The sequence below is a fragment of the Perca fluviatilis genome, chromosome 18 (assembly GCF_010015445.1).
Source record: "Perca fluviatilis chromosome 18, GENO_Pfluv_1.0, whole genome shotgun sequence".
Classification (NCBI taxonomy): Eukaryota; Metazoa; Chordata; class Actinopteri; order Perciformes; family Percidae; genus Perca; species Perca fluviatilis.
The window spans coordinates 4,867,711-4,880,435 of NC_053129.1; the positions used below are offsets into that span (position 1 = coordinate 4,867,711).

The following is a 12,725-nucleotide window of genomic DNA, read 5'->3' on the forward strand; positions in this document are numbered from 1 at the left end:
GTGCTTTTTGTGAAATTGTGTTCCTCCTATATTTGCAAATATATCTTTAATAATACAAAAACCTAATTTGGTTTAGTTTCAACTGTCTTATTTGTTTCACTTTAATAAACTTTAAAAACTTTACTCCTGCTGCAAAAGAAACTTCCACAACAAGGGTCAAGTCTTTTTAGCCTAAAGCTCATGAAACTCCTCCGGTGGCACCTTAAATAAATAAAAAACAGTCCCTAATAATAATAATAATAATAATAAATATTCTGACACTTTTCCACAGTTTTATTGATGTGATCAGCCGATGTTAACGTAGAAACCAAATAATTCATAAGAATCTAAAAACATTCACCCTTTCCAATGCCCTTCCATACATTTAATATTTTTTCCATACAACTTTTTTCCTGGTCAAAACTACTGTTGATTTTCTCAACTGAAAATGCTAATCCCTAATTATGTGCCCACTGCTTTCTTACTCCTCCCATTAATGTGCAAGATATTCCTTCCCCTTTTCCATAGTGCTTCGCCAACTGCGAAAAGAGATCTCTCAATAGCTGGTTGTATTTGATAAAAGAACTAATTTAATGTTATTATTGAAAAGATTAGTGGATTTATTACATTCCCTTGTGGGGTCCCATTTTCCACTACAAATCGACTTGATATTTTATCCAGTGCAATACCCTCCCTCCTACACCCATCTTTAACTTTATCAGAAGTCCCTCTTTCCACATCATGTCATAGGCATTTTCAACATACAAAATACTGCTATAAGTGACTCTTTATACTCTGTGCTTTTCTAATCTCATTTTCAAAATAAATCATGGGATCCAGAGTTCATTCCCTTCCTAAACACCTTGCTATTCAGTTATAATTCTCTCCATGACCTTGAATTATTAAAGCCTCCTTTGCATGCTTTTGGGAGCATTCCTTCCTCCCACACCCTGTTATAAAGACACCAAAGTTTCCTTAGAGCTGGAAGATTATCTGTGGTTGAAATTTTGCCAGTTGTGTTACACAACAATGAAGCAGGCTTGGTATACTGTATATAAGTTTAAAGTTTCTTCAGTGTCAGCAGATGCTCTGACCTCAAACCAGCATTTACACCTGCAGCCAGCTGTAATCTGAGCTGCTAGAGCTGTTTAAAAGTGATACTCCCAACAGTGGAAAGAGAAAAAGAAATTAGGCCAGGAAAGTTTAATCTCATTTTATAATTGGTTGTATTAAAGTGCTCATACTATACCTTTTGGCTTTTTCTCTTTCCTCTATTGTGCTATATATTTTTTTGTGTGCATGTTATAGGTTTACAAAGTGAAAAATCCCAAATCCACCCCAAAGGGACTTACCATCTCCAACAGAAAGACTGTTCACAAACTGCTCCAAACAGCTCTATTGTAGTCCAACCTTTACTTCCGTGACAAACATGGTCACTTTGTAACACACGTTATAATGCTCGCCTAGCTGCTAGCGTGGCACGCCCTCATACTCTGCTTCTGAATGGCTAGTAGTCCTTACCTAGCTACTGCGCATGTGCGACTCCCAACAAAGATGGAATAGAAGTCCGATGTCTCACTCTGTAGCTAAAATGGAGAGCTCAACACACAGGGTGAAAAGAGGAGCTGCAGCAATGTGCAGTACAACAAAAATATGGTGATTTTTGAAAATTAAACTATGTAAACCTATTCTGATATAACCTCTAAATACAATAATGAACTTGAAAATGAGCATAATATGAGCACTTTAAGAGAACTGGCTATGGCGTTTGATGATAAACCCCATTTATTCCAATGAAAGATGCTTGCAGACACTCATGGTTCCCAGATGATGTATGAAACCAGACTTTTTTCTCGACAACTTTTGGATGGATTGACATGAAACTTAGTACACACCACTGTATGTTCCACTGTATGTTCCACTTCTGGGATTGTTCAGGTGCTGCCGGAAATTCCGCCGGATGTCTTTTATTTCGGCGGGATGTCCGTTACCTTCCGCTTTCTTTGTGTTTGCATTCTAAACACCGGTGGATTTGTGAGGACTATGGCTAACTGCTACTCAGATCTCTGCAGGGTAAATCCAGACAGCTAGCTAGACTATCTGTCCAATCTTTTCTGTTGCACGACTAAAACAACCTTTGAACGTACACATATTCCACCAAAACAAGTTCCTATTTTGCAGAGGCACCGTTGCTCCGTGCAGCACATAGCTAATAAAACAGACCACGTTTTTCTCCCATCCCGGAATGCTGTGGATTCGCTAGACCCTCCTGTGCAGTGCTGTGGAGGAAGGTCTGGCAATGTAAGCCTAATGTCAACCTAATGTCTGTTAAACCAAAAGCGGCAATGACCCCGCTGCGTTCGGAAATCCATTGATTTTAACAGCGTTTCGCTGATTTCGACCAAAGCATGGGCACAGCGGCAAGCGCAGCGCAAACCATGTTTGGTCTAACCCGCCGAAAACACACCAAGCAGCGGCAAAGTGCTGCCAGCAGTGAGCTGCCATTTAATAACTGAAAGCTGGGGCGGCCACTCCGAACTCAGCAAGCCGGCAGCCAAGCAGTAACAGTCATGTGCATCCTGTGACATGTTCACCTATGTTTACAAAGAATATCTTCCCGTTCGCAACACATGAACATGCCTCCAGGCCGCAAAAAAATTTATTATTTGGCAAGCCGCACCTCGCCACAGCTTGCGTTTTTTTCGGCGTTAGGATGAATTGTATTGTATTGTTCTAGTGCCATCATCAGGCCAACATTTTGATGTGTCCAATACATATAATAGCCAACCTACACTGGTTTATAATGAAATGCATGCAAAACTAATGACATCCCCATTAGCCGCATTGGTACCTTGTTTTTAGAGCTAAACTATCAATCCTGTGTTGGAAACCTATTATTTTGCTTGTCTTTTAATTATAAGGGGTCTAAGCACCAATGATGCTGGAACCCTATAGTTGCTGTTTTTTTAGGGGTTCAAGCACAAATGCTATGGAAACTCTACAAGTTTTTATTGACTAGTCCAAACCTTATTGTTTTTGATGGGTTTTGCCAAGTTCCCTTATGTGCAGGTCTGGTCTGTATAGGGGCATGGTTAATCGACTGCACCGGGGAAACAGCACTTTTAAGGACGTTGCACCTCTGGGGGCTGGGAATGGGTGCCTTTGGGGGTGGAGCCTACTCGCACCACAGGGGCAGAGCAGAAATCTCAAAGGTTGTGGTAGAACTCCCCATCCTTGAGGAAAACCGTACTCTTTATCCATGTAATTTTACCACAATGTTAATTTTGAATTGCTGAAGAAGTGCTTCAACAAGGATTTGAAGTGAGGTCACAAGGACCCCAAGCAATAAATAGTAAGAGAATATAAAAACAGACAGGATTTGCTAATTCATTATTTGGAGCTGAAAAAAACACAAATGATAATAAATAGGAATTAAATCTATATAATGAACGGTAGTTATAAATAATTCATTTATTGAAAAAAACAGGCAATGTATTGTTTGTGAAAAGCACATCACACTTCATATTGGCAGTACACATATTGCAACTTAGTTAAAGGTGTATACATTCCCTTTTAACCTCAAACCTATGCATGCTCTTTTATCTTGAGTAGCTTTTTAAAAGCCATTTTGAAATCGTCATTGAAGCTGGTGTACAGCAGGGGGTTAATGAGAGAGTTGATGTAACCCAGCCATGTCAGGAAGTCTGATATAAGCGGAGAAGGCTGAACCATTTGTAGACCCACTAGGACCTCCTTTGAAAAGAAAGGCAGCCAGCAGATAATGAAGGCCCCAAGGATGAGGCCGAGGATTCGAGCTGCTTTCCTTTCACGTGAGGTACATATTTGGTTCTTCTCATCCTGCCCTTCCATGTCTGTGTCAAAGGATGAGACGCGGATGGTAGTGTTGAGTTTGTCAGTAGCGAGCATCGGATCCGAGTTGGACAAGTACGACATACAAAATGTGTGGGAGACACGGTAATGGTCTACAGAGTTCTGACTGCCCATGCTGCGGCTGCTGAGGTGGCGAGAAGAGCCACGCTTCTGGTAAAGAGTTTTTGCGGCATTGTAAATCCTGTAGTATAAGATAAGAATGATGAACATGGGAATGTAAAATGCCCCAAAAGTAGAGTATATAGTGTATCCCAGGTGATCATGCTCTATGATGCACTGTTGGAGGCTGCCACTGCTTGGCCTCTGCCTCCAGAACAAGGGTGGCATGGATATTAAAACTGAGATGACCCAGACTATTCCCACCATGATGGCTGCGCGACGGGCCGACCTCTTGCGAACATACTCGATAGCTTTGGTGATGGCCCAGTACCGGTCCAGGGCAATGACGCACAGGTGCAGGATGGAGCAGGTACAGCAGGTCATGTCCATGCTCAACCACAACTCGCACACCACCTGACCCAGGGACCATGTCTCCATGGTGATGTAGAGGATGCTTATGGGCATCACGAGGAGCGCCACCAGGAAGTCAGTGACAGCCAGAGAGCAGATGAGGTAGTTGGCGGGCAGGTGGAGCTTCTTGGTGGTGCAGATGGCGATGATGACAGCGGCATTAATGAGCGCAGTGAGGAAGGTAAGGAGGCTGAGAACAACAACCACCACCGCCATCCCGTCTGTGAATTGGATTGCCTGCCGGCTGCTGGCAGGTGGGACGGTGCAGTTTGTGATGTTGGGTCCCCAGGCGCTCCACCCTGGGTAGCTTTCCTTGTCCATCCCTAGACCTGGGCTGGCCACTTCCTCCCTCCCAGGGAGACAACGCTCCCTCACGAGTCAAAGGTCTGAAACAACAAAACAGGCAAATAGTACTTTAGAGACAGTCAAAGTACCCTTTCAGTGCTCTAAACCCAGTTCAGGGTGCTTCCTGCAGTCCACACAATGCATGCTGGGATACTCTGCAAACTGATATGAATAGAAACCTGCTGGCAAAGAGAATGGAAGTATATGGTAATTTGTTATGGTTTTATGCTGTTGTGTATAGTGGTTTGTAGAGCTGGGCAATATATCGATATTATATTGATATCGTGATATGAGACTAGATATCGTCTTAGAGTTTGGATATCGTAATATCGTAATATGGCATAAGTGTTGTCTTTTCCTGGTTTTAAAGGCTGCATTACAGTAAAGTGATGTCATTTTCTGAACTTTCCAGACTTGTGTAGCTGTTCTAGTATTTGCCTTTACTCACTTAGTCATTATTTCCACATTACTGATGGTTATTTATCAAACATTTCATTGTGTAAATATTTTGTGAAAGCATCAATAGTCAACACTACAATATCGTTGCGGTATCGATATCGAGGTATTTGGTCAAAAATATCTTGATATTTGATTTTGTCCATATCGTCCAGCCCTAATGGTGGACTCTTTTGTCTAACACTTCTCCATGACAAAAAAGTATTTTAAAAATAAACGGTCTGATTGCAATTGCTATTTGCAATCAGACCATTACCAGTTGTTGCCCAGAAGGTCTAGAAAACACATATGTACTAATAGTTGTAGTAAATTCAGTAAAACATGCCATTACAGCCTATGGTTATTAACAAATGCAGTGGAAGTGGATTTGTGAATTTGTCTGTTGTGAGCCTTGAGTTACTGCTAAAACACATTGAGGGGAGAAGCTAAGTGGCGACTGTCACTGGCAACAACAGCTCAGTGGCAGCTGTCACTGTGGACATTGGCGGTTGACTGCTGCTCCTGTACAACCTCTCAGCACATCACCTGAACCAATAATCATAGACAGGCGGGCCAGAGCAGCGGCATGCTGTGAATACGTCCAGGTCCCCGGGGAAAAACACACTGACAGCAGACTCATTTAGACACAGATACCTGGAATGAACTCTGAGTTATACCTTTTAAATCTTAAATCTCAGGGTATTTTAATGCATCAATAATTATAATTCAGTAATGTAATATATATTATTCTGAAATGGGAATCTGAATGCAAGGTAACTTTGGTGTTTTTAGCGGTGTTGCCATAATGTTAAAGGTCCCATGGCATGAAAATTTCACTTTATGAGGTTTTTTAACATTAATATGCGTTCCCCCAGCCTGCCTATGGTCCCCCAGTAGCTAGAAATGGCGATAGGTGTAAACCGAGCCCTGGGTATCCTGCTCTGTCTTTGAGAAAATGAAAGCTCAGATGGCCGATCTGGAATCTTCTCCTTATGACGTCATAAGGAGCAAGGTTACCTCCCCTTTCTCTGCTTTGCTCGCCCAGAGAATTTGACCCACCCATGAGAGACAGACATCATGGCATTCAAATGAGCAGTGGCAGTTGGTCAAGGCCACACCCCCACCCTCCATCTTGCCCCCCCGCTCTCCTTCTCAGACACAGAAATGGCACATACATTGTGGGACTGGCTCTAGTGGCTGTAATTCTGCACCAAGGCTTAATTTCAGGAAAGAGACTTCAGATACAGTATTAGGGGATCACTAAGGTCTATATAAAAGAGACTTCAGATACAGTATTAGGGGACCACTAAGTTCTATATAAAAGAGACTTCAGATACAGTATTAGGGGACCACTAAGGTCTATATAAAAGCATCCAAAGAGCACCATGTCATGGGACCTTTAAGCCGAGAAAGTGTGTCTGTCAGTCGGGGAGGGAGGACGGTGAGGTGGTGATGTTTTTAGTGGCTGTCTCCATAATTTTAAGCCGATGAAGTGTGTCTGTCAGTCATGTAGAGAGGACGGCGAGGTCATGATGTTTTAGCGGTTGTTGCAGTAATTTTAAGCAGAGATAGGGTGGTTGTCAGTCGGGTACAGAGCTTCGCCTGAGCACAGGCTTTTATTATGTCCACATAGCCAGCATCTACCGTTAGCTACTCCGCTGTGCTGTGGAGTAATGTCTGGCTATGTGAGACAAGCATCTAGCAACATTGATGCTGTGTTCTCAACCTGGCAAACCCCCGTGAACTTCGAGTCTGGGGAGGTGGGGGCGACTCTCTCCAGGGGCGTTTCTCAATCTGTGTTCTTCTACGGACGGTGTTCTTGTGTCCCTGTGAAACGTCATCTACAAGTTCACATTTCGCCAAGAACAGTTAAAATTCGTAAAACGCACATTTTACCAAGGGTGCATTGGTTGGCATCTTGTATGAACTTTGCAACAACCGTATCCCAACATTCATTTCGGCATTCAATGAAGGTCGGGTTTCCGGTACATAGACAGACCAAAAACGAGACAATTTTTACAATTTTCTTCATCTAATTCATCACTAAATTCACTTCTGAGAACATTTTAGGTGAGACATTAACTGGGTAGATTTCGAATATCGGCAGTATTACGAAAATCAATGCCGAATTGACAATTTGCTCTAAAGTTTTCGGAGTTGAGAAGCTCCATAAAGTGACGCGACAGGCAACTAGGGCCTGCCGGGGCCGCTAGCTCGTCGCTCGGACAGTCACGCTCGGAGACCCTGCTGTAAGCTGCAGGTCTCTCAGACTGGTCTCTTAAATAAGAGGCTTTTATTTCGCCGTTGACAGATTGTTTGTTTAAATATAACAACACATGTCCATCATAAGATTAACGGGAACCTGTGGATAACTGCCTTTTCGGAGTTAAATTCAATTGTTGTGTGGTGAGAGATGTTTACTATCCAAATGAATGCACAATTACAAGTTTTGATTGAAAGACTGGCCATGCTTATTTATTTAAAAATATTTCAAACAATAATCCATTTTTAAATGAAAAACCTTTAATGATTTAATATCTTTGAAATATATAAACAATCCAGACTGAAAATAGTATAATTCTTTACACTATGTACAAATTCCCTGCTGTAGTATAAAAGTAACATGATCTGTTTTGTTTGAATACTGTAGAAACCTATTTTCTGATATATATATATATATATATATATATATATATATATATATATATATATATATATATATATGGTCTATTTTTTCATATGGTGAACTTCTAAATTTGGCTCTCTGGTTCATCTTACTGTTATCTTGATAAGGACCCTGGTGAGAGCGCCAGGCAGAGGGTAATGTCACACACTCATTCAATTTATCAGTCTGACATTGACTGACAGATGTAATTCACACTATGATGGAGGGATCAATACATGGATCCCTCTTAGCACAGACAGCTGCCAATGCCACAAGAAATCCCCCTTTTTTATGATGTAGGAACTGCAAGAGACCCTTCATGAACCATTAGTTGGATTAGACTCAACTAGATGGCCCTCTTGTTTTAAAAGGCTAAAGGAATGGCAATTCAATATGCTTTCAACCCTGTGTTGAACAGAGAGTGCCGTTTCGTTAAATTCAGCCGACAGTCACACACAAACACACTCATAGACACACAATTTTACCTAGTTTTGGAAAAGAAATCTGCCGCTTTATCGCTGTGTAATATTTGCGTTCTATGTGAAACTACTCAGGACAAAAACAACGGTTTGAAAAAATATATTGACGTGCGAATTAATCACACGAAAATAACGTCACCGGTGTGTCAAGACCTTAAGGGAGGCAGAGTTGGAAGACTTGGGAAAGCCTTACCCATCTCCCTGGCAGAGGTCACTGAGGTGCTGTATCATTGAAAGAGGGATGATTGAGATTTGCCTCGGGATGCTGACAGCTCTGGATATGGTTGGGCTGTCTTGATTGACAAATGTTGTAATGAACACAGAACACTTGAATGTGAAGGCACGATCAATCTTCAAGGTAGCCTGACAAGCCAGACCCACATCAAGATGTTGGGTCTGGGAACTCACCATTGGCAGGGCTCAATCCAAGGGGCGGGATAAACGGTTGTCTTTCAAATTCCCTCTGCACGCAATAGGATAGCACTACAACCAACCAGAGCAAGCGCTAGTTTATAGATTAAATGTATCCGGTCGGCAAAACTCCGTTCACATCTTCATTTTTTAAGAACGACTTCAGTGCCTTTCTTTGTTCTTTTCTCAAAGAAAAGCTTAACTCCAAGTCTTACAAAGTCGCGGCCAAAGCCGATTCAAAAGACCACTGTTCGCCAGCAGCAGCAGCCATCTTCTTTGTTTTCAAGTAGCAGGGAATTCACGCGGAACCGTCGCAACTCTGCCGTCATTATGTTAAGCCCGCCCACCGACTCTATACATGATGTGATTGGCCCAGTTAGTTTGGCTTTTCCAGCTCGCAAGCCAATGGAGAGTTGCTAGACGACCCTGGCTGCAAATTACATTTGCTGCCGATAGGGTGCGTCTAGATTTCTAGGCTTCAAGGGTTACTGAGCCCAAAACATCCAACTCCCCTTTCATCTTACAGCTTCTATTTCAGTCCACCACCACCACCACCACCAATAACAACAACAGAGAAAGTTTATATTTCCAACCAACCTCTGTTGCAACTTTTAGGCTTCCATTAAATCAAAATTTTGCATTTCTGTTAGTGAAATGCTATGTTATGTCTGAAAAAAAGATCCTATTGAGATTCAAGAACTTTTACATGGTCATGATCCAAACAGGATGATTATCAAAGTCTTTGTCGACTCCGTCTTTCCTCCAGTCTAGTACATTTACAATGTTGTTCTGCAGAGAGAAGTACAGTATAAGTATGACAGTTTTTTCACTTTTGTATTTCCCCTGCCTGTTAGTTACATAAATAGCTGCTTGTCACTGCAATAAATCCACAAATAAGTAACAGTAGACAAAGCACTAATCAGCACTGACATTGGATAAACCATAGCCTGAGGTTCCTTTATGTCAATTAAGACATATTTCATCAGTTTAACACAAATCTCCCTATCACAAGACATTACCTTATACATGTGCTTTATTTTTACAAGAAGTTAGAGTATTTAGAACATTTCAATAAGCAGTGTCTAGATAACCTCCAACATCTCTTTTCAATCTGACAATATTTCCACAGTTCTGCAAACTAAAAGATGCTGCTAGAGCAAAATGTAATCATCTCTTCAGGGAATGTAGCAGCAGATGTCTGTAATTCAGGCTCTGATAAGAAACTGGCTTTTACAACAATGGTAAATTCAGAGCAATGCTTCAAGGACTTAAGCCCTAAATCATTTGTAGAGCAGCTACGCGTGGGGAGCCTGCCAGTGAGGGCCATTACTCAGCTGTCATATCACCTGGAAAATGGATGGCCTTTTCAAAGTGGAGATTGCAGGGATGATTTTGTGTCATCACACAACTGCCAACTTTTTGGCACGTCTGCAATTTAAGCATCGGGGACACTCTGAATGCCCACATGCAGACAGTCGATCCTGACCTTTAAACGGTCAGATTCCATCTTTGAAACTCAGTAATGACTGAATTATACAGCACTCTGTGGTGAAGTGACCATGCAAAACATATTAGCCTACTGAAGGAAAATGAATGCAGAGGAAGAGAGCTGAAGGGAAAGATAAAGTCAGAGAAAGTGCAATGACAGACTGCATGGTACACCTCGAATCGACTCGCTCTTTTTTGGTTTTCCATTAGCAAAAGCTGTGGATAGTAGGTATAATTAAAACACTCCAGACTAGGGATTATAATAATTAACCGTTTAACTGTTAACCGACAATAAGAATTTAGACTGATTAATACTATCAGTGAAACAGTTTTTTGCATAATAACAGAAAATAGGCTATACAGTCTATAGTATAAAATTATGACCGTTATGAGTGCACCATCCGAGTGCTCGTAGTGCACTGCATTTGACCACACTTGACAATGTGAACGCACTATGTACTCAAAATAGCTAGTGTAAGTACAAAAGTGCACGATTGGAGACACACCAAGTCAGTACGTAGTGTACACAGTGTACTGCCTGTTAAAAACAAATGTGGCCAAATGATTGTAGATGATTTCTTCATTGATCACAACTTGAGTACACATAGGATACATACTATCTAGATGTTAGAATCTGTAAATGTTGGGTAATGTAAGTGTATTACCTAAAGTAAAAAACTGTAATGTGTCTTTTACACTACAGTAGCATATTACTTTCAGCACTTCTAACAGCGATATGAAACATGTATCTTGCATTGTTTGTTTCTGGATTCACTGGTAGTTAAAACAACTAAACTGAAAATATATAATTATGTTGTTTATTCGTGATTAAACCATATGTTCTCATGACATTTCACAAAAAATACTCATATTTTGAATCAATTGTTGTGTGGTGAGAGATGTTTACTATCCAAATGAATGCACAATGGCAAGTTTTGAATGAAAGACTGGCCATGCTTATTTATTTAAAAATATTTCAAACAATAATCCATTTTTAAATGAAAAACCTTTAATGATTCTTTGATGATCTTTGAAATATATAAACAATACAGACTGAAAATAGTATAATTCTTTACACTATGTACAAATTCCCTGCTGTAGTATAAAAATAACATGATCTGTTTTGTTTGAATACTGTAGAACCCTATTTTCTGATATATATATATGGTCTATTTTTTCATATGGTGAACTTCTAAATTTGGCTCTCTGGTTCATCTTACTGTTATCTTGATGAGGACCCTGGTGAGAGCGCCAGGCAGAGGGTAATGTCACACACTCATTCAATTTATCAGTCTGACATTGACTGACAGATGTAATTCACACTATGATGGAGGGATCAACACATGGATCCCTCTTAGCACAGACAGCTGCCAATGCCACAAGAAATCCCCCTTTTTTATGATGTAGGAACTGCAAGAGACCCTTCATGAACCATTAGTTGGATTTGACCCAACTAGATGGCCCTCTTGTTTTAAAAGGCTAAAGGAATGGCAACTCAATGTGCTTTCAACCCTGTGTTGAGCAGAGAGTGCCATCTATCTGGCTCAGAAAATAAAGAAAATGCTTCAAGAGGCTTCATTTGGACATCACTACTTATTTTAGTCTTTTTTTTTCTTTAAACCAAGATGTGGGTCAACAAATACAACTATTGGTTCATGAAGTTTGATTTGGACATCACTAAATTGTTAAGCACTCATCAATGCGTTTTTTCTTACTGCCGGTGCCTGTGACATGCTCATTTGGATTTTGTTCTTGTCTCACCTCATGTGGTGTAACAGGAATCTGATCTTTACCTCATGTGGTGTGACAGGAATCTGATCTTTACCTCATGTGGTGTGACAGGAATCTGATCTTTACCTCATGTGGTGTAACAGGAATCTGATCTTTACCTCATGTGGTGTAACAGGAATCTTATCTTTACCTTATGTGGTGTAACAGGAATCTTATCTTTACCTCATGTGGTGTAACAGGAATCTGATCTTTACCTCATGTGGTGTAACAGGAATATAGTCTTTACCTCATGTGGTGTAACAGGAATATGATCTTTTTAAATTTAAGTTGTGTTTAGCTGCATTTCTGCTTTAAACAATGCACCTCACATAAACATGACACATCGACACCATCATGAACAGCAGTACAAATGAACATGTTTACTGAGCGAGAGACAGCATGCGTAACACAGAAGTGAAAGGTTTTACTATCTCTCCTTCCTGCTGTCCTTGACTGTTGCTCTGAAAAATGAGTTGGCATTAGGACAAGCCCCACACAGGCTGCAGCATATATCATGTGGAGAATCAACAGCACTGCTTCACTGATTTTCTACTGCAGTGTGTCCTGAGTGACGATTCCTGAGGGGTACGCCGCTCGCTACAGCAGCATATAGCGGTCATTGGAGTGGTGTGCTGCTTCTGTTGCACCGACACATACTGACCTACAGTAAAGTCATTTCATATATCTTTGCTGATGTCCCCAAAGTTAACCTCGGGGCGCCTGAGTAGTGCACCTGGTTGAGCGTGCGCCCC

At 41.1% G+C, this 12,725-nt stretch overlaps 1 protein-coding gene across 4 annotated transcripts in view; it reads right to left on the reverse strand.

Annotated features, from left to right (window-relative positions):
* Positions 1-3,431: 3,431 nt before the first annotated feature.
* LOC120546227 (5-hydroxytryptamine receptor 1E) overlaps positions 3,432-12,725 on the reverse strand; it is a 43,050-nt gene continuing 33,756 nt past the window's right edge. For all 4 annotated transcript variants that reach the window (XM_039781005.1, XM_039781006.1, XM_039781009.1 and 1 more), the window contains exon 2: positions 3,432-4,766. In XM_039781005.1, the coding sequence (XP_039636939.1) occupies positions 3,565-4,701 (1,137 nt within the window). In that variant the 5' untranslated portion in view covers positions 4,702-4,766 and the 3' untranslated portion in view covers positions 3,432-3,564. The remainder of the gene's footprint in view (positions 4,767-12,725) is intronic.